This window comes from Macaca fascicularis, chromosome 11, assembly GCF_037993035.2.
Source record: "Macaca fascicularis isolate 582-1 chromosome 11, T2T-MFA8v1.1".
NCBI lineage: Eukaryota > Metazoa > Chordata > Mammalia > Primates > Cercopithecidae > Macaca > Macaca fascicularis.
In genome coordinates this window covers 128062259-128085033 of record NC_088385.1, presented here as the reverse complement: position 1 = coordinate 128085033, position 22775 = coordinate 128062259, and the positions used below count along the sequence as shown (strand labels likewise).

General features: G+C 48.3%; 1 protein-coding gene across 2 annotated transcripts; it reads left to right on the top strand.

The window, feature by feature from the left end:
• The first annotated feature begins 1843 nt into the window (after positions 1-1843).
• On the top strand, positions 1844-22030 carry OASL (2'-5'-oligoadenylate synthetase like). Of its 2 annotated transcripts, none has more exons than XM_045366097.2 (6): positions 1844-2065; positions 7118-7400; positions 9212-9387; positions 13065-13306; positions 16799-16946; positions 21962-22030. In XM_045366097.2, the coding sequence occupies exons 1-6, from the start codon at positions 1868-1870 to the stop codon at positions 22013-22015; spliced, it is 1101 nt and encodes a 366-aa protein (XP_045222032.2). In that variant the 5' UTR covers positions 1844-1867; the 3' UTR covers positions 22016-22030. The 2 variants fall into 2 exon arrangements, with proteins under 2 accessions (XP_045222032.2, XP_005572481.3); XM_005572424.4 differs by lacking the exon at positions 21962-22030 and adding an exon at positions 19943-20869.
• Positions 22031-22775: the final 745 nt, after the last annotated feature.

Genomic DNA, 22775 nt, shown 5'->3' with positions numbered 1-22775 from the left:
CAGCAGAGAAGTTATGAGTGTGGCAAAGGGCAGACCAAAATTCAAAGCCGACGTGGAGTGGGGAGTTGGATACATGAGTCTGGATTTCAGGGAAGAGGTATGGATTTAAGATACAAATGTGAAAGTCACTGGGTGCGGTGGCTCACGCCTGTAATCCCAGCACTTTGGGGGGCCGACGAGAGCAGATCACTTGAGGTCAGGAGTTCAAGACCAGCCTGGGCAACATGGTGAAACCCTGTCTCTACTAAAAACACAAAAATTAGCCAGGTGCAGTGGCGGGCTCCTGTAATCCCAGCTCCTCAGGAGACTGAGGCACAAGCATTGCCTGAACCCGGGAGGCAGAGGTTGCAGTGAGCTGAGATCGTGCCCCTGCACTTCAGCCTGGGCGACAGAGTGAGACTCCGTCTCAAACATAAACAAATAAATAAAATTAAAATTGACATGTGGGAGTTGCCAGAGTAAAAACATTTAAACACGTTGAAATCACCAAGGGAGTAAGTCTGGAGCAAGAAGAGAGAAGGGCCCAGGACTAAGCCCTGGAGCACTTAGTGTTATTCAGAGTTGGCTACGTTGCCCAGCTATGTTGCCCAGGCTGGTCTTGAACTCCTGGCCTCAAGTGATCCTCTCACCTTGGCCTCCCAAAGTGCTGGGACTACAGGCATGAGCCATCATGCCCGGCCCAGATCCCTGGTCTTTAAGATTCTTCTCGAGCAGGTGTCTGCTAACACCAAACGAAACTCATCTGCTGGCTTCCCACCAAATTTTCATGCTTTCTTCCTACTTAACATACATCGCACTGGACTTTTGAAGTCTCTTTTTTCTATGTCTCCCCCGCCGTTCTGGGAGCCCCCTTGGAACAGGAACCTCATCTTATTTTGTCTTCCTGGCTCAATGCATGAACTTCTTGGTTCAGTGCGTGAATCGTAATACCTGTTAAACCCACGCTATGGGCCGGGCACGGTGGCTCACACTGTAATCCCAGCACTGTGGGAGGCCGAGGTGAGCAGATCATTTGAGGTCAGGAGTTTGAGACCAGCCTGACCAACATGGTGAGAACCTGTCTCTACTAAAAATACAAAAAAAAATTAGCCGGGCGTGGTGGCACATGTCTGTAGTCCCAGCTACTCGGGAGGCTGAGGCGGGAGAATCACTTGAACCCGTGAACCCGTGAGGCAGAGGTTGCAGCAAGCTGAGATCGCACCACTGCACTCCAGCCTGGGCAACAGAGCAAGACCCTGTCAAAATAAATAAATTAAAAAAAAAAAAACAAAAAAAAACTCTATGAATAGTGAGTGTGAGAGCCAGAGAGGCTGGAGTCTGGCACAGGGTAGCTAGAATTCCCAGTCTGTTATCTTGGGCTCCAGATTCTCACTCCATCACCTGAACGTGAGTGAGTCCCTTCCATTCCCAAGCCTCAATTTCCTTAGACAGATTTAAGCAGCTGAATTGGCTAACCACTATCCAACTCTAACCTACTGGGCAAGTTGCCGCCTCTGGAGTCAAACACTATCCAATTTCAGTTTCCAAACATCATAAAAGGGAACTCTAAAAATTGAGAATCGAAACTGATAGCAGAGAGACTGACTAGACGGCCAACCTGTTAAGGTGGCCCCAGACATTCCAGCCTCAGCCCAGCGTCCTCCTGTGCCCCTACTGCAGCAAGGGGGTCTCCAAGAAGGGGGACCTGGAGTCAGCCCATCACACCTAGTTTCCTCTCTGCTAGGAGCTTCATCCCATAGAGCACCGGAGGGCAGTTGAGGAGGAGCTGCCTTAAAAAAGGAGGTGTGTGCCAGGGAGCTAGGTAGGTGCCTGGCTATATATCTGCCCGGCTATATATTTGCCCAGCAGTGGTACTCTCGGGACAGAGATGGCACTGCTGCAGGAACTGTACAGCACACCAGCCTCCAGGCTGGACTCCTTCGTGGCTCAGTGGCTGCAGCCCCACCGGGAGTGGAAGGAGGAGGTTCTAGATGCTGTGCGGACCGTGGAGGAGTTTCTGAGGCAGGAGCATTTCCAGGGAAAGCGTGGGCTGGACCAGGATGTGCAGGTGCTGAAGGTAATCAAGGTAAGACTGGGGTCCTCCAGCCCCCACACAGGACAAAACCCAGTATCAGAGTCCACGTCCCTGAAGATGCTGGGGACCCCTGTCCTCCTTATCCCTAACCCATGCTGATGACGTCACAGAACACCCCATCCCACCTCGCTGTCTACGCCCCACTGCACCACTGCCTGGAGCAGAATGACTCTAGTAATAATAGTTCACATCTGGGGGCTCGCTAGCCTAACCTCTTAACATACACTATCTCTAATTCTTGCACCCTGTGAGATAGGTGCTATTCTTTTCCCAGTTTACAGATTAGCAAAATGGAGGCTCAGAACCAATACAACGCAAGGTCTGTGGTTGGATCCTGGTGTGAATGAACCATCTGTAAAATACAGTTTGGGGACAACTGGGAAATTTCCATATGGCCTAGATATCAGATACTATATATATATATGTGTGATAGAGGAAATCATTGTTGATTTTGTTAGGTGTAACAGTGGTCTTGTGGTTATCAGGGAGGATGTTCTCTTTTGTTTGGACACGAACACCAGAGTATTTTAGGGACAACGTTCCTTGGTGCCTGTAATTTACTTTAACGTGGCTTACATTAAGCAAATGTAGCAGGAATTTAGACTTGTTGAATCAACTAGTTGGATATATGAGTGTTAGTTGTATCATCTTTCTACTTTTCTATATGTTTTAACTTTTTTATAATAAAATGACTTTTTTTTTTTTTTTAGAGACAGAGTCTCGCTCTGTCACCCAGGCTGGAGTGCAGTGGCACAATCACCGCTCACTGTAGCTTCGATCTCCCTGGGCTCAGGTGATCCTTAGCCTCCTAAGTAGCTTGGGATTACAGGCATGCACCACCATGCCCAGCTAATTTTTGTATTTTTTGTAGAGACAGGGTTTCACCAATGTTGCCCATGCTGGTCTCGAACTCCTGGGATCAAGAATATGCCCACCTTGGCCTCCCAAAGTGCTGGAATTACAGATGTGAGCCACCATGTCTGGCCGTCCAATAAAATGATTTTTTTTCTTTTTCTTTTTTTTTTTTTTGAGATTAAGTTTTGCTCTGTCGCCAGGCTGGAGTGCAGTGGCACAATCTTAGCTCACTGCAACCTCCGCCTCCCGGGTTCAGGCGATTTCCTTGCCTCAGTCTCCCAAGTAGCTGGGACGACACATGCCTACCACCACACCTGGCTAATTTTTTGTGTTTTCGTAGAGATGGGGTTTTACCGTATTGGCTAGGATGGTCTTGATCACCTGACCTCGTGATCCACCCTCCTTGGCCTCCCAAAGTGCTGGGATTACAGTGAGCCACTGCGCCCGGACTAAAATGATTTTTTAATGGAGGCTCAGAGAGGTGAGATGACTTGTCCAAGGTCACACAGTGTTGAAGCTAGGATTTGAACTTGACTCAAGGAACCCAAGCCCCCCTCACTGAGATTTTTCCCCAAGCCCTTCCTCCAGCTGTTTCATGCCACCTCCTGTGCTAGTTAAGATCAAAATTCAAGAGGGTCAGAGCTAGAAAGGCTTTGGAGAATCAGACAGTCTAACCAATGACTCACTGAAATAATTAAGTAAACTGGGGCACAGAGAGGGGAGAGATATCCCAAGGTCACACAGCGAGTTGGTGGCAAAGGCAATACTAGAATTAGGACCCCTGACTCCCAGCCCAGTGCTCAAGTTCTCTCTCTAGGGGCAACCAACTCACAGAGGGATCTAGAAGCCCTGGGCCCCTATCCGTTCTTTGCACCTATCCCCAGCATATGAAGCCTGAGGCTATACAATTTATAAGTGAGAAACCACAAATTTTGATACTAGACAGACTCTTCACTTCCTCCCTTACCAGCTGTGTGGCTTTGACCTTCCCACTCTTATTTCTCAAACCCACAATCTTCTCATCTGTGACTGGGGCATCATCATTTCTCCTTCACCAAGCCAGTGGGGCAATGCAGACTCAATGATTCATGCATGATCAATGCTCACAAACAGAAGCATCATTAGAATTCTTGCCAAGCTTTCTTCTGGGCCTGGGACTCATGTTTGACTCTGGCAGACCCTCCCAGACCACCCCCTCCCCAACAACCTTGAGAACAAAGTGGAGGGAATAAGGAATGTCTGGTAAGAGGAGGATGCTACAAGAATAAGTTTATTTTTGTGTGTGTGCACGCCACCACGCCTGGCTAATCTTTGTATTTTTAGTAGAGATGGGGTTTCACCATGTTGACCAGGCTGGTCTCGAACTCCTGACCTCAAGTGATCCACCCAACTCAGCCTCCCCAAATGCTGGGATTACAGGTGTGAACCACTGCACCCAGCCAAGAATGAGTTTTTACGGCAGGAAATGCTATTTACCCAAGCCTCAAATTCTTCCTGCACATCATAGCCACTTCTCTTGAAATAACTAAATGGTAGCAATCCCCAGAGAGCCGTGACTAATGAGGAGTAATATATCTTATTTCGAGTCTAAACCCTCCCTTTCCCCACCCTCTGAAAATCTAGTGAGTGGAGCTGGTCCACATAAGGGAATGCTTGTCTTCAAATGAATTGTGCTTAAATACGTTTAAAACCAAAGCAAATCAGGAAGCATGTTCTGGATGTGTTCTTTTCTCTCTGCCTGGATCTCACCAGTGGGAAAGGCAGTGGGAAGTCTAGGCCAGGCACAGTGGCTCACTCCTGTAATCCCAGCACTTTGGGAGGCCAAGGTGGGAGGACTGCTTGAGCCCAGGAATTCGAGACCAGCCTGGGCAAAATGTGAGACCCCTGACTCTGCAAAAAATGTATAAAAAATTAGCTGGGCATGGTGGTGCATGCCTGTAGTTCCAGCTACTCGGGAGGCTGAGGTGGGAGGATTGCTTAAGCCCAGGAGGTCGAGGCTTCAGTGAGTGAAGATCGTGCCATTGCACTCCAGCCTGGGCAACAGACCAAGACCTTGTCTCAAAAAGAAAGGGAAGTCTAGACTGGCCTTTGGGGGGAACATGTCCTTCATTCACACACGGTGCCATCTCCAGCCCTCTCCCAGAGGGTGGAGGTGCTGGGTCTGAATGCCTGTGATCCCTTGGAAGCAGGGACTGGCTCACAGCCTTGGGTCACGAGGAAGAAAGAGGCAGAAGAACCACGCACTACTTGAGTTCTGGCTCTTTCTCTAACTCCGCTGCCTCCTGGCTGGGAGACCATGGCAAGCTCCCCATTGCCTCAGTCTTCTCATCTGTACAATTGGAAATAATTCTCCTAGTACCCACCTCAATACAGGAAGTGAAGGGTTTTTTTGGGGGGGAGTGGTTTAGATGGAGTCTCACTGTGTCACCCAGGCTGGAGTGCAGTAGCGAGATCTCAGCTCACCACATCCTCTGCCTCCTGGGTTCAAGTGATTCTCCTGCCTCAGCCTCCCCAGTAGGTTGGATTATAGGCACACACCACCACACCTGGCTAATTTTTGTATTTTTAGTAGAGACGGGGTTTTACCATGTTGGCCAGGCTGGTCTCGAACTCCTGACCTCATGATCTGCCCAATTTGGCCTCCCAAAGTGCTGGGATTACAGGTGTGAGCCACGGTGCCTGGCTGGGAAGTAAAGATTAAAAGGGATAATATGTACACAGGGCTCTCAGGGGTGCCGGACACAGGGCGTGCTCATGTCATCCAGCATCCGTGCTCATGTCACACAGGGCATGTTATGTCATCCAGCAACAGCTAGAATCTGATTCATGTGCAGTGACTCCATCCACCAGGAAAAGTAGCCCACTGGGGGTCTGGTGCCTCCGTAGCAATTCCGCCTGCAGACACGGAATGAGCAGGAGAGGCGGCCAGAGAGTTGTGGGGCTTTGCATACCAGAGGCAACAGGGCCTGGAGAGCTCATCTAGAATCTCAAAACATCAAAAAATCCCTTCTCAACCTCCTTCCGTTACTAAGGGGGAAAACTGACACCCTGGCAGCAGAAGGGATTGTCTAAGTCAGCTGGATAATGAGGAGAAAGAGAAACGTATTGCTGACTTCCTGTGTGCCAGGCACCCCACCAAACGCTTGACATACATTATTTCATCTGATCCTCCCAGTAGCCCAGTGACTCTTGTTCCACCATTACTTTCATTTTACAGATGAAGGTCTTAGAAGTCAGAATGTTTACCCATCTAGGAAACAGAGAAGAGTAAAGATCTTTTTCAGGCTGCCCCATTTCACAGCCTGTGGCTCATAAATCCACCAGGCAAACTTGCTCCTTGCTTTATAATGTCATGAAATTATTCAGCCCCACCACCACCCCCAGGATCCTCAAACAACCCTATAGGAGTAGATGCTACCATCCCTCTGGAGTTGGCCTTACTCTGTGGGTAAGAAGACTGGGTCTCAGAAGCAATGTAGTGTAGTAGATAAGAAGCTGGGCATTTGGGGCATCCAAGGGGGCAAATCGCTTGAGTCCAGGAGTTCGAGACCAGCCTGGGCAATATGGCAAAATCCTATCTCTACAAAAAAACACAAAAATTAGCCAGGCATGGTGGCACATGCCTGTAGTCTTAGCTACTTGGGAGACTGAGGTAGGAGGATCGCTTGAGCCAAGATCGCACCACTGCAGTCCAACCTGGGCAATGGGAGTAAAACCCTGTCTCAAAAAAAAAAAAAAAGACTGGGCTCTGAGGGCTGCAAACTGCAAGACCCAGGACAAATGACTAATGAGGAGAAAGAGAAACCTATTGCTGACTTCCTGTGTGCCAGGCACCCCACCAAACCCTTGGTATACATTATTTCATCTGATCCTCCCAGTGGCCCGGTGACTCATGTTCCACCATTGCTTTCATTTTACAGATGAAGGTCTTAGGAGTCAGAACATTTACCCAGCTAAGAAACAGGGAAGAGTCAAGATCTTTTTCAGGCTGCCCCATTTCTCGATCCCATGTCTCGAGATCCTCCAGACATCTCAGTTTTCTCACCTGTAAAGTGTGGGTATCAGTACCACCCACTACCCATCCCTCAGCGGGTGGTGAGCATTCAGTGAGACCATGCATGTGAAGTGCTGCAGGGGTTGCCTGGCACATGGCAGTGGGCCTCAGGGTGACGGCTCTGTGTTCTGCAGGTGGGCTCCTTCGGGAATGGCACGGTTCTCAGGAGCACCAGAGAGGTGGAGCTGGTGGCGTTTCTGAGCTGTTTCCACAGCTTCCAGGAGGTAGCTAAGCACCACCAAGAAGTTCTGAGGCTGATACGGAAAACCATGTGGCAAAGCCAGGACCTGCTGGCCCTCGGGCTCGAGGACCTGAGGGTGGAGCAGAGAGTCCCCAGTGCTCTCGTCCTCACCATCCAGACCAGGGGGACTGCGGAGCCCATCACGGTCACCATCGTGCCTGCCTACAGAGCCCTGGGTAAGGGGAGGGGAAGCCCACCCAACTCACACACTTGCCCACCCCAGGAGACTTCCCAGTGTCTCACCTTTACTCATGGCCATGTGCACACACCCACATTTATTCATTCCATCTGTGTCCTATGCTCAGGGCTGGGTTATTGCAGTGCACAGGATTAACCCAACTCTGGCTATCATGTCGCTTAACTTGAAATACAGAAATTGACCAAAGAATTGCAGAGATAAATACATGATTGCAGGCTGGGCGTGGTGGCTCACGCTTGTAATCCCAGCACCTTGGGAGGCCAAGGCAGGTGGATCACAAGGTCAGGAGTTCAAGACCAGCCTCGCCAAGATGGTGAAACCCCATCTGTACTAAAAATAAAAAAAAATTAGCTGGGTGTGGTGGTGGTTGCCTGTAATCCCAGCTACTCAGGAGGCTGAGGCAGAGAATCACTTGAACCCTGGAGGTGGAGGTTGCAGTGAGCCAAGATTGAGCCACTGCACTCCAGCCTGGTCGACAGAGCAAGACTCTGTCACAAAAAAAAAAAAAAAAAAAAGATGATTGCAAATGATGTAAACGGTGGCCTGGATAACCACAGAAAGAGTGCTCAGGAAGTGACTTTCTGGGGAAAGAACATTCAGGGGGCTCTGACACCCAGTGAGGGGAAGGAGCTAAAAGTGGGGGGGGGGGGTGTCTGTCACTGCGTTTTCTAGAAGCAGATCCTAAGACATGGATGTGAGGACAAGCAGTTTATTTGGGTGTTCATCCCAGGAAGCACTGGTAGGGAAGTATGGAATTGAGATGGGAAAGGCAAGAATTCAATACAACATGCATCCGTGGGCAAGTCACCACCCTCAGCTTCACGTCCTGGGAGAACTCGCAGTCACGTTACGAATGTGCCTCCGCGGGATCCCAAGTGGGAGGCTGGAGCGCTTACTCACCAGCTTCCCAGCCGTCACCGGTTGGGGGCTGCTTCGGGAGCACTAACTCACTGGCCCTGTTGTTTGTCCTCGGGCAGAGTCCTAGGTGTTTGAGGTAAAACCTATGTGCTGCAAGCCCAGACCCTAGAGGTTTCATCTCATGTGCTAACTCTATCAGCTGCAGTGGCCGGCTGCGCGGAGTTGCTCTTGGGAGAAGGTGTAAGAGACAGGATCTGATTTTAGCAAGGAAGAGAGTGCTGGGATGTCTCAGTGATGTGTACCATGGAACTGGTTCTCCCTATGAGTTTTTGGTTTTTTTTGAGACGGAGTCTCGCTCTGTCGCCCAGGCTGGAGTGCAGTGGCGCGATCTCGGCTCACTGCAGCCTCCGCCTCCAGGGTTCAAGCAATTCTCCAGCCTCAGCCTCCCAAGTAGCTGGGATTACAGGTGCCCACCACCATGCCATGCCCAGCTAATTTTTGTATTTTTAGTAGAGATGCGGTTTCGCCATCTTGGCCAGGCTGATTTCAAACTCCTAACCTCAGGTGATCTGCCCACCTCAACCTCCCAAAATGCTGGGATTACAGTCATGAGCCACTGCGCCCGGCCTCCCTATGAGTGTTGAAAGAGATCCAAAACAGACGTTAAAGAAAATGAGGGACATTGAGGACATTCAGGGAGGACAATAGGAGGGGCCTGATGCATGGAAAGCCCAATGTTGGTTCTCGAGAGTAAGAATTTCACAAAAAGGACAGTTAGACAAGGCAAACCTTTGGTTTCTGTAGATACGAGGTCTCAAGTGTCCCTGGAGGGATAACTCCAACGTATAAGCAGGCTCTCCCCAAAATACTACTTACCACCCTCCGGCTTCCTCAATCCCCAATCTCTCCCTTTGCTCCCTCACTCCTCAGGGCCTTCTCTTCCCAACTCCCAGCCACCCCCTGAGATCTATGTGAGCCTGATCAAGGCCTGTGGTGGTCCTGGAAATTTCTCCCCATCCTTCAGCGAGCTGCAGAGAAATTTCGTGAAACATCGGCCAACTAAGCTGAAGAGCCTCCTGCGCCTGGTGAAACACTGGTACCAGCAGGTGAGGGGGCTGCCAGGATGGTGGGGGCAAGGAGAGGGAGGAGGGTGGGGAGGAAAGACAGGGCCTGATTTTCATCTCAGGAAACTGCACCCAGGGGAAATGGAAGCAGGTAGAGAGGGAGAGAATGCTAGTCTTTTGAAATGTAAAGTGAAACCGTCAGTGAAGAAGGTGGAAAAGGAAGAGAGGAGGAGGAAGAGGAGAAAGAAACAGAAGGAAGGAGAAAAATAGGTACTCTACAGTATTTCAGTAAACTCGTTCTTTTTATTTTATTTTATTTTTATTTATTCATTTATTGAGACAGGGTCTTGCTTTGTTGTCCAGGCTGGAGTGCGGTGGTGCGATCACCACTCACTGTAGCCTCCACCTCCCTGGATCAAGACCTCCCTGGCTCAAGCGGTCCTCCCACCTTAGCCTCCTATGTAACTGGGACTACAGGCACACACAACCATGCCTGGCTAATTTTTTTATATTTCTTTTGTAGAGACAGGGTCTCACTATGTTGACCAGCCTGGTTTTGAAATGGTCTCAAGCGATCCTCCCACTCTGGCCTCCCAAAGAGCTGGGATTACAGGCACAAGCCACCACACCCACCCCACAAGTTCTTGTTACCCTTCAATTACAGTCTAGGACTGGCAGATGTCAACTTCGCCAGGTACCACGGCCATTAATCACAGCAGGTTAGGGCCCAACAAGAGGAAGGATTTTTTTAATTCCACCCCAGGAGTCGAAAAGAGGGCATGTGTGAGTGTAAACAGCCCTCAGGGACGTTTCTCAGGCAGCAGTTCAGTCAGTTTTGGAAACAAGATCTGCCCCCAAGATAATCAATGGAAACTCCAACTACAAAACAGAACTCAGAGACAAAAATCATTTATTATATAAAACTTGCAGAGAAGTTACAAGGGAATCAGACAGCAGAAGGAAAGATTTGATCCAATAAAAATAAAATAGGCCAGGCATGATGGCTCATGCCTGTAATCCCAGCACTTTGAGAGGCTGAGGCGGGCAGATCACGAGGTCAGGAGATCGAGACCATCCTGGCTAACACGGTGAAACCCTATCTCTACTAAAAATACAAAAAATTAGCCAGGCATGGTGGCGGGCACCTGTAGTCCCAGCTACTTGGGAGGCTGAGGCAGGAGAATGGTGTGAACCCGCAAGGCAGAGCTTGCAGTGAGCCGAGATCATGCCACTGCACTCCAGCCTCGGCAACAGCGTGAGACTCCGTCTCAAAAAAATAAATAAATAAATAAATTAAAATAAATAAAAATAAAATGTAATAGGGATTTAAAGAAAAAACAATTACTGGCCAAATGTGGTAGCTCACACCTGTAATTTCAGCACTTTAGGAGGCTGAGGTAGGAGGATCACTTGAGCCCAAGGGTTCAAGACCAGCCTGAGCAACATGGTGAAACCCCCGTCTCTACAAAAAATACAAACATTAAAAAATTAGCTGGGGGTGGTGGTGGGTTCCTGTAGTCCCAGCTGCTTGAGAGGCTGAGGCGGAAGGATCACTTGAGCCAGGAGGTGAAGTAAGTTGAGCTGGGTAATGTTTTTATCCATTCACTAAGGCTTACATCTTACTGATTACAGGCATCCTACATTTTATATATCATCTAAGTTTTAAGAATATAACATTTCACTAGTATTGGAGAAAATAAGTTATATTACCATGGTTTAAATTTCTAACAAAATTATAATGTTATTAGTTATGGTTTACAAATTTGAGTGTTAAGTATGAATTCACAAAAAGTTACAAAACAAATTATAAATTAATTAATTAATTAATTAATTTATTTATATTTTTGAGACGGAGTCTTGCTTTGTCGCCCAGGCTGGAGTGCAGTGGCACGATCTTGGCTCACAGCAAGCTCCGCCTCCCGGGTTCACATCATTCTCCTGCTTCAGCCTCCCGAGTAGCTGGGACTACAGGCGCCCACCATCACGCCCGGCTAGTTTTTTGTATTTTTAGTAGAGACGGGGTTTCACCGTGTTAGCCAGGATGGTCTCGGTCTCCTGACCTCATGGTCCGCCCACCTTGGCCTCCCAAAGTGCTGGGATTACAGGCGTGAGCCACTGCACCTGGCCTTACAAATAAATTTTAATTCAAAATTGAATTTCTAAAGTCAGGGATAAAGTTTTTCTGTTAGTAAGTCAGTGACTTGTAGGAAAGGCCTGAAGTTTCATTTATTTGGGAGATGAGAATTATACGAGATGATTCTGTGTTTGTCTCAAGGCCAAAGTGTTATAGTTTTTTTCCTCTGACCTTGGGATGTGATCTAATATTCATATATGATGGCCATAGGAAAATATGTCCATTTTACTTCCACATATCAAACTACTGAATATTTGAGCAAAATTTTCACTTTCTGGCTAAGTATCAATGTTATCAGTGAGATTCTTCTTCATTTTGGGTTTTTTTTTTTTTGAGACAAGGTCTCACTCTTGCCCAGGCTGCAGTGCAGTGGCGTAATCTTGGTTCACTGCAACCTCCTCCTCCCAGGTTCAAGCAGTTCTCCCACCTCAACCTCCCAAGTAGCTGGGATTACAGGCACCTGCCACCACGCCTGGCTAATTTTTGTATTTTTAGTAGAGACAGGGTTTCACCATGTTGTCCAGGCTGGTCTCGAACTTCTGGCCTCAAGTGATCCACCCGCCTCGGCCTCCCAGAATGCTGGGATTACAGACATGAGCCACTGCGCCTGGCCTCAGTGAAATTCTTAACACAGGAAGTGACCAGTATCAGTTAAGATGCTTTCTTTTGCAAGTAAGAGAAAAATACAAAAACCAACTCAAACCAGCTTAAACAATAAAGAGAATTATCAGCTCATGTATGAAAACCCCTAAACAGTCGGCGGGGGGGGGGGGCGCGTGGAGCAGGGAGCTTCAGGCACTGGAGAGGGCACTGGCTCTGTTTCTCTGGCATTCTCTCAGCTTCTCATTCCTCTATATGCCAACTTGGTCCTTTGGCTTGTTTCCCTCTTGGTGGCAAAGTGGCCACAACTGTTCCTTCCCTCATATTCACACATGGGAGGACTTCTCTTCTTTCAACCACTGAACAAAAGAACTAGGCTTTACTCTAGTTGAGCCAACTTAGATCGCATGCCTTCTCTTGAACCAATCATTTGCAAGGGGGAAAGGTTTATGCTGATAGGCCTGTGCCAGTCAGGGTCCATCCTGGAGCTGCGGGTGGGGGTCAACCCCTTCCAAACATCATGGCTAGTATGCAATGGGGAGGGAAAGAATGTGTGCTAGAGAGGCAACCCCAATCTTCATACAGAATCTCAACTATTACCATTTTTTCCTCTATCTAAGGAAACCTTTCCTTTCTTTAAAGAAACATTTCTCAGAAGCTGAATACATTACAATAGATTTAAATGGGACTGGTTAAGCTAGGATGCTTGTGACCGAGCACAGCCTGCTCGCACCTGTTCATAAATTCATTCCAGGAGTTACATCTGTCAAGCACATATTGAAGCCCAATGGACCAACTCAGCCCTTTAATTCTAAAATGGTGAAACCTATGTCCACAGATGGAATGTGATGTGGCCAAGGTCACACAGCCAGTAGGCAGCAGAGCCAGGACTAGAACTTGGATTTCTCAGCTTCTGGTCCAACGCCATCCTTACACAGAATCTTAGGGTCTCTCTCTCTCTCTGTCTTCCCATCTCTTTCAACAGTATGTGAAAGCCAGGTCCCCCAGGGCCAATCTGCCCCCTCTCTATGCTCTCGAACTTCTAACCATCTATGCCTGGGAAATGGGTACTGAAGAAGATGAGAATTTCATGTTGGACAAAGGCTTCACCACTGTGATGGACCTGCTCCGGGAGTATGACGTCATCTGTATCTACTGGACCAAGTACTACACACTCCAGAATGCAATCATTGAGGATTGTGTCAGACAACAGCTCAAAAAAGAGAGGTACTGGACCACTGTTTGCCCACCAAATCTCACAGAAAAAAAAAAGAGAGAGGAGTTAGTGTAACGTGGTATAGAATTTTATGGACTGGCTGTATTAAGCAGTAAGGCTGCCACCATAGTTGAGCATTGACCTCCCACACCAACACAGCTGGCATCTCAAGTTGGTGGCTTATCAAAGCCATTAGGGGGCCATGGGGCGGGTATAAGCCTGTTCCTTGTTTCCTAAGCCACCCTCCACCTTAGCTTGGCCCTCTTGCTCTCTGAAGACCATTTCAGTGCTCTGTAGGTGCTAGCATGGGAAAATGGAAAGAATCTTGGAGACTCAAGTTTAAATCCCAGCTCAGCCATTTTCCTACTGCTATGAGCCTCAATCCCTTATCCATAAGCAGGAATAAATTGGAACATACGATACAGGATTGATGCAAGGGTTGGAGAAGATCTGTGTTAAGGATCCACAATATCTAGCATCTGGCAGATGCTGAGTAAATGCTTATATTGTAGCGTGTGCTTCAGCATCCCATTCATATCCCCTTGGCCTTTACCATTCTAGGGAAGGTTGGTTTCACTTCCAACTGTCGGCACCTCCATCCCTTTGCCAGCAGACCCACTCTGAGAACAGCCCTTCACCAGATCCGGTGGGAGTTGGTGGATAAATACCACAGCTCCCTCACCCCAAAGATAGAAGGAATCTGGGTCTCATTCCATACCCTTTTTTTTTTTCTTTCTTTCTTTTTTTTTTTTTATTTTATTTATTTTTTTTTTATTTTTTTTTATTTTTAGACAGAGTCGTGCTCTGTCACCCAGGGTAGAGTGCAGTGGCTCAATCTCCGTTCACTGCAACCTCTGTACACTGCAACCTCCACCTCCTGGGTTTGAGGGATTCCCCTCCCTCAGGCTTCTGAGTAGCTGGGATTACAGGTGCCCACCACCCACACTCGGCTAATTTTTGTATTTTTGTAGAGACAGTGCTTTGCCATGTTGGCCAGGCTGGTCTCAAACTCCTGACCTCAGGTGATGCACCCACCTTGGCCTCCCAAAATGCGGGGATTACAGGCGTGAGCCACCACACTAGGCCCTATTCCATACTCTTTCTCAAAGATCGCCTCCAGTTGACCACAGTAGTAATTACTTCAATACCCACCCTTTGTTGTCTGCCTTCCCTTCTCTGTCTCACTCCCTTATTCGTGCTTCCTGGGACCACTTTCCAAATCAGCCAAATCCTTACGTGGGGATCTGCTTCAGGGGAAGCCCAACCCAGACAATTCCCTATGTTAGAAGCTCTGGGCCTGTGTGAGCAATATCACAATGTTTCATGTTCTGTTATATAGTATTGGGTCTCTTTTGTAAGGAAGAAAAGCCAGGTCCGCTCATGAAAAGAGGATTTATTATAACCATGCCCAGAAAAATCGAGAAAGCATCAGGACCTGAGACTCCCTCTCTCTGTCACTCTCTCTCATGAACCACAGCACTTTTCCCCTCAGCCTCTGCTTCTCACTCCACACCTGTCCTGCTCCCCTCTGCCTCCCATGTATAAGGGACCTCCATCCTCCCCATATCCAAACCCCAGAGGGAACCAGTCTGATTACTGGTCACAGGACACAGACCCCGTGTGTTGGGCCACCTGCCAACCAACAGAATGAGCCACTTTAGATCAGTGACCCCATCCCATGGGACAGCCTGGCACTTTCAGGCAGGACTGTTTTAGGGAACAGTCAGTGTTGGCAGGAGCCAGCCTGGAGCCCAAAGTCCAGTTCATTCCAGTAGCCTGTGTCACATTCTATTACACAGATAAAGTCGCAGCTCCCTCCCAAGCCCCAGAGTACAAAGTGCTGGGTTTTTTTTGTTGTTGTTGTTGGGTTTTTTTTTTTTTTTTTAAGATGGAATCTTGCTCTGTCACCTAGGCTGGAGTTCAGTGGCACGATCTTGGCTCACTGCAACCACGACCTCCTGGATTCAAGCTATCCTCCCACCTCAGCCACCCAAGTAACTGAGACTACAGGTGCCCACCACCATGCCCTGCTAATTTTTGTATTTTTAGTAGAGATGGAGTTTCACCATGTTGTCCAGGCTGGTCTTGAACTCCTGACGTCAAGTGATCTGAGCACCTCGGCCCCCCAAAGTGCTGGGATTACAGGCATGAGCCACTGCGCCCCGTTCAAAGAGCTGGTCTTAATCATGGACTTGCAGTCACCCCAAGTTAATAAGCAAGCCCAAGATCCCCTTCAAGCCAATATTCTTTAAAATATTTATTCAATATTTATAGAAAGGAGAGACTCTTGGGGGCAGCCCAACCTGTGCTCTGTTGAGGAGGTAGACGGGTAAGAGCCCCATCTACTGGCTGTAAGAACTCAGGGAGATCTAGGTGGGGCACGGTGGCTCACGCCTGGAATCCGAACACTTTGGAAGGCCGAGGCAGGTGGATCATGAGGTCAGGAGTTCAAGACCAGCCTGGCCAAGATGGTTAAACCCCATCTCTACTAAAAATACAAAAATTAGCTGGGCATGGTGGCAGGTGCCTGTAATCCCAGCTACTCGGGAGGCTGAGGCAGAGAACTGGCTGAACCCAGGAGGCGGAGGTTGCAGTGAGCTGAGATTGCACCACTGCACTCCAGCCTGGGTGACAGAGCGAGACCCTGTCTCAAAAAAAACCAAAAAAAACAAAACAAATAAAAGAACTTAAGGAGATCTGTAAAACTAGGACAATCACAACAATAAAAATAACAGTCCCTACCTTACAGAATTGCCGTAAGGATTAAAATAGGTTAATTTGCATAGGATTTAGCCTTGTTCTTCCATAAATGTCAGTAGTTGGTGGCGGTGGTGTTTCTATTATCCAAAGCAATTCAGCAGCTCTGACCTTAAACTTGCAAAGCCTACACCGAACGTAAAGGGCCCCCTGCCTGAATGGGCATCTGTTATTCCTCTATCATGCCTCTTGGGGCCTCATTCTACCCCCAAATTCCTTGCAAACACCTAAGGCGCTCTCCCAAAGAGGAAATCTTTTTTTTTTTTTTTTTTTTTTGGAAACAGTCTCACTTGGTCTCCCAGGCTGCTGGAGGGTGGTGGCGCGATCTTGGCTCACTGCAACCTCCACCTCCTAGGTTCAAGCAATTCTCCTGCTTCAGCCTCCCGAGTAACTGGGATGACAGGCACGCGCCACCACACCTGGCTAAGTTTTTGTATTTTTAGTAGAGACAGGGTTTCACCACGTTGGCCAGGCTGTTCTCAAGCTCCTGACCTCAAGCCATCCTCCCGCATCGGCCTCCTAAAGTGCTGGGATTACAGGCGTGAGCCACGGCACCTGGCCAGATAGGAATTCTTGGAAATAGCATTGTCTCCATCCTGCGGTGTTTTGGGGCCCTCCTGAACATCTCCAGGATGTGGACATCACGATGCTCAGTGGCTGGACTAAACAATTGCTGAGAAGGTTTTTTTCTGGCTTGAAGGCTTCCAAACCATTACAAACCTGGGCACCCTTTTCCTGTGTTACAGGCCCATCATCCTGGATCCTGCTGACCCCACCCACAACGTGGCAGAAGGCTACAGATGGGACATCGTCGCTCAGAGGGCCTGCCAGTGCCTGAAACGGGTCTGTTGCTATGACAACAGGGAGAACCCCGTCACCAGCTGGAACGTGAAGGTAACGGCTCCTCTCTGGGCTGTCAAGGGCTTGAAGCTCAGAATGATAGACAACTACTCAGTATTTACTCATTCAGTTCTGTGCTGATGGAGAACAGAACTTCAGAGTCACTGTTTAAAGGGCCAGCTGCACCACCCACGGGCTCTGTGAACTTGGACAAATTCTTTGGTTCTCAGAGCCTCGGGTTTCTTACCTTCAAATTCTTGTTCTCCTTTCCTTTCTTTTCCCCATAACCTACTGGAGAATCAGTTCCGTGTTCCTGATCATTCTTTGTATGAGTTGGGTCCAGCCAAATCAGCTCAATCAGCCATTCTGTGCCACTGCTGTGCTCGGGGATGGGGTAGGGGGTGGGGGCTGGGGGACAACACAGGCACAGAAATAAGGCATGACCCCGAAGCTTGGCCAGGCGCGGTGGTTCACGCCTGTAATCCCAGCACTTTGGGAGGCCAAGGCAGGTGGATCATGAGGTCAGGAGTTCAAGACCAGCCTGGCCAACATGGAAAAAACCCATCTCTACTAAAAAAATACAAAATTAGCCGGCCATGGTGGCGGGTGCCTGTAATCCCTGCTACTCCGGAGGCTGAGGCAGGCGAATCGCTTGAACCCGGGAGCCAGCGGCTGCAGTGAGCTGAGATCGTGCCATTGCACTCCAGCCTGGACAACAAGAGGGAAACTCTGTCTCAAAAAAAAGAAAAAAGAAAAAAAAGACAAGACCCTCCCTCTCAAAGAACTCACCCTATGTCGTTAGGAAGCAAGTCCATGAAACAAACTTACACAAAACTGCTAGAATTACCAGAGAAGACAAGATACTCTGAAAACAAAGCAAAAAAAGAAAAATACTAAGTCATATTACTATGTGATGCCAAACCTATGGTATAGGCAGAGATCACAAAAATCTATTTTATTAACATCACACTTTCTAGTTTGCAAAGCTCTTGTCCAAGGTCTGTCTCAGTTGATCCTAACAGGCAATTCTGTAAAGTAAGAAGGTCGAATATTATCACTATCTTTATTATTGTCATCATCATTACTATTATTGCCATTTTACAGAAGAGAAAACTGAGGCTCAGAGAGGTTAATTAACTAAGATCATTCTGCTAAGAGGCAGCAGAACCAGAGGCTCTGGGGGTCTGGAAGCAGAATAAATGCTAACTAAAGTCACCAGAGAAAATTCCTTTAAAAAGTTAGGGGTCGAAATGAGCCCTAAAGGCCAGGGGGGGATACAGATGCTCAGAACAGAGGATAAAGGATGGTGGGGGCAAAGCATGGGAGGCTGGGATGAGCAAGATGTGTACAGGAACAGGAGACTGACCTGCTTGGAGCAGAAGGAAGAAGCAGAATCAGAGGCTCCAGTAAGGTACAGAGAGTATAAACGGGGAACCCACTGGCCAAATGAGGAGGCCCACCCATGGGCTGGAAAATATACGCCTCTGGATTTTTCCTGAATATAAAAACCATTGTAGACTGGGGGCGGTGGCTCACACCTGTAATCACAGCACTCTGGGAGGCCGAGGTGGGTGGATCCCTTGAGCCCAAGAGTTCAAGACCAACCTAGGCAACATGGTGAAACCCCATCTCTACCAAAAATACAAAACTTGGCCGAGTGCGGTGGCTCACGCCTGTAATCCCAGCACGTTGGGAGGCCAAGGCGGGCAGATCACGAGGTCAAGAGACCGAAACCATCCTGGCCAACATGGTAAAACCTCATCTCTACTAAAAATACAAAAAATTATCTGGGTGTGGTGGCATGTGCCTGTAGTCCCAGCTACTAGGGAGGCTGAGGCAGGAGAATCACTTGAACCTGGGAGGTGGAGGTTGCAGTGAGCAAGATCATGCCACTGCACTCCAGCCTGGCAACAGAGTGAGACTCTGTCTCAAAAAAAAAAAAACAAAAAAAAAAAACAAAAAACTTAGCCAGATATGGTGGCACACACCTGTGGTCCTAGCTACTCAGGAGGCTGAGGTGGGAGGATTACTTGAGCTTGGGAGGTCAAGGCTGCAGTGAGTTAAGATTGCACCACTGCACACTGCAGCCTGGGGTGACAGAGCAAGGCCCTGTCTCAAAACACAAAACAAACACAGAAAACATTGTGCAAAGATTGTTTATCTTGACAAATCAGAAAACTTGACAATGCTAGGTCTTTCTTTCTTTCTTTCTTTCTTTCTTTCTTTCTTTCTTTCTTTCTTTCTTTCTTTCTTTCTTTCTTTCTTTCTTTTTTTTTTTTTTTTTTTTTCTTTCTTTTGAGACAGAGTCTCCCTCTGTTGCCCAGACTGGAGTGCAGTGGCACGATCTCAGCTTACTGCAACCTCCACCTCCTGGGTTCAAGAGATTCTCCCACTTCAGCCTTCTGAGTAGCTGGGACAACAAGCATACGCCACCACACCCGGCTAATTTTTGCATTTTTTGGTAGAGATGGGTTTTGCCATGTTGACCAGGCTGGTCTCAAACTCCTGACCTCAAGTGATCTGCCCTCCTCAGCCTCCCGAAGTGCTGGGAATACAGGTGTGAGCCACTGCACCCGGCCAAGGCTTATATTTCTTCTGGAAAGAATCAGCTAAAGGCCTGACCCTCTCCAGCATTTTCCAGGTGCTCTCCAGCCACCTGGGGCTCTCAGGCCCTGGAGCGTAGCCTCTGGAGGTGATGAGAACACAGACTCTGGAGTCTGACTGACCTCACTTCACATATCTGCTCTACTCATTACAACCTATGTGATTGGTGTTCAGCAAATTATTTAACCCTGCTCAGACAGTTTCCTCATCAATAGCATGGGGATAACCGTAGAACCCACCAACTAATAGAGATGCTCTGAGAAAAAAATGCGTTAAGGGTATGGAAGGTGCTCAGTATACAGCCTGGAAGGTGCTTACCACTCCCTACACATTTGCTGCTGCTGCTGCTGCTACTATTGCAAAGATAAGGACAGATGAAGGGAACATTTGCACATCAGACAGAGAAGTGTGGACTTAACACCTCTCCTTCTCCCTCTCCCTTCCAGAGGGCACGAGACATCCATGTGACAGTGGAGCAGAGGGGTTACCCAGATTTCAACCTCATTGTGAACCCTTATGAGCCCATAAGGAAAGTTAAAGAGAAAATCCGGAGGACGAGGGGCTACTCTGGCCTGCAGCGTCTGTCCTTCCAGGTTCCTGGCAGTGAGAGGAAGCTTCTCAGCAGCAGATGCTCCTTAGCCCAACATGGGATCTTCTCCCACACTCACATCTATCTGCTGGAGACCGTCCCCCCCGAGATCCAGGTCTTCGTGAAGAATCCTGATGGTGGGAGCCACGCCTATGCCATCGATCCCAACAGCTTCGTCCTGGGTCTGAAGCAGCAGATTGAAGACCAGCAGGGGCTTCCTAAGAAGCAGCAGCAGCTAGAATTCCAAGGCCAAGTCCTGCAGGACTGGTTGGGTCTGGGGAGCTACGGCATCCAAGACAGTGACACTCTCATCCTCTCTAAGAAGAAAGAGGGAGAGGCTCTGTTTCCATCCAGTTAGTTTTCTCTGGGAAACTTCTGTGTACATTTCTGCCATCTACTCCAGAACTCATCCTGTCAGTCACTCTGTCCCATTGTCTACTGGGAAGGTCCCAGGTCTCACCAGCTTTATAATGAGTTATCCCAGGCCGGACGTGGTAGCTCACACTTGTACTCCCAGAACTTTGGGGGGCTAAGGTGGGAGGAGCGCTTGAGCCAAGGAATTCAAGACCAGCCTGGGTATCATAGGCAGACCCCATCTCTACAAAATAAAAAATAATTCACTGGGTGTGGTCGTGCACGTTTGTAGTCTCAGGTACTCGAGAAGCTGAGGCAGAAGAATCGCTTGAGCCAGGAGGTTGAAGCTGCAGTGAGCTATGATCACGCCACTACACTCCTGCCCAGGCAGCAGAGCAAGACCCTGTGTCTAAAAACTAAAACATAAAAATAAGTAAATCTGTTTAAAAAAAGAATTATCCCAGCCCTGCCAGGAGGAGGAAGAGGAGGGGTGTGAGAGACTAAATATACAAATAGACAGTGGCCACATGACGTACAACGACAGAACTCTGACCCACAACCTTCTTTAGCAATCAACCCCAAACCATCAGGGCAACAACTGGCAGCTTCTCTAATTCCCCGCCCCCCACCCCCACTCCCATCCTGCTTCCTATTTATGACCAACCCAAGAAACCCAAATAAGCTCCCCAGACCAATCACATGGTTAGCCCTGCTTCTGGTCAGTGCACTTCCAACTTCCCCATACCAACAGCCTCAATCAGGGTACCCCTGAAGCCTTCCCATTTTCCTGCCTGTCTTTAAATCTCTGTCAAAAGCAAGAGATGGTGGCTGGTTCCTTTGCTACAGCAAGTTGAGAATAAATAGCCTTTGTTAGTTCTCATTTGGGTGCTCTTTATTTCCACAGGGCCTAATGCTGTCCTAATGGTTATTGCTTGATCATTTGAGCTTCTCAACTCTAAGAAATAAGGACTGGGGAAACTGAGGCAAAAAGAGACAAAGAATGGGAGACTGAGGATGATACAGTGTAAAAAAAATCACCGCAACTCCTAAAACCCATACACAAACAGTACATAATAGTCAGGAAAGTGTAGGAAAATGATAGCATCTTTATTATCAAAGGATGTCATGTGATCAGGTTTACTCCAAGCAATAAAATGTTTCCTTTCGCCCTCCCGTTTTGCCTAGCTTTCTGGTGGGCTACTCACCTACCATAGCATAGAAAATGCACATTTCAATTGGTTATCAACAGCCTCTGGTCAATTTAGCAATCATAATCTGTGTATTTCCCACCTCTGCCTTCAGGGACAGAAAAAGTGCCTCCTTTCCAGGAGGTAGGCTGTTCCAATCCCCAGCTTTATGTCCTTCATAATGCCCAGCACAGCCCACTTTGTAGGTGGTGGGAAAATTCTTGTTTAAAATAAAAAAAAGAATGAAAAATTCAAAGTCTTAGTCCACTTGGGCTGCTAAAACAAAATACCATACGCTGGATGGCTCATAAACAATAAGCATTTATTTCTTACAGCTCTGGAGGCTGGGAAGTCCAAGTCAAGACGGTGGCAGATTTGGTGTCTGGTGAGGGCCTTTTCCTGATTTGTAGATGGCAGCTTCTCACTGAGTCTTCACATGGTGGAAGGAGCAAAGGTGTCTCTGAGGTCTCTTTTATGAGGGCCTTGATCCAGTTCATGAGGGCTCAGGCCCCATTACGTAATTGAAAGATTCTCCCTGGGGCCTGAAAGCTTAAGAGAATGAACAACTCCTCCCTCCTCGGGTTCAGTCCCAAAGCACAAGGCCACTTGTGCTAGCAGCATGCATCAGCAAGACATCAGAAGCAGGAAGAGAGCTGGCTGGAAGACACGTACCCCCTGAGGACAGAGAGAGAGGCCGTCCGGGTACTGCGTAGCAGTCACGTCAGACTGAGACACTTCCTGTTTACAGGAGACTCTAAAACCCCTGCCCCGTCCTCATGTAGTGCAGACGCCATTTTAAGCCTCAGCCCACCTGCACACAGGTGCTCATTAAAAGAGTGTGTTGCCCCACACTGCCTCGTGTTGTGTGTTGGCACACTCTCAGGGTTCAAACCAATACGAGACCCTTTCACTAATTACTTCCCAAAGGTCCCACCTCCTAATACCATCACCTTGGGAGTGAGGACTTTTTGGAAGTTATCAGTATCAAAATGGAGTCACTTATGTCAAACCCTAACAAATGCCTGTCACAGAAATTATCTCAACAAGTTCCTCAGGCCAGGCGCAGTGGCTCACGCCTGTAATCCCAGCACTTTGGGAGGCCGAGGCGGGTGGACCATGAGGTCAGGAGATTGAGACCATCCTGGCTAA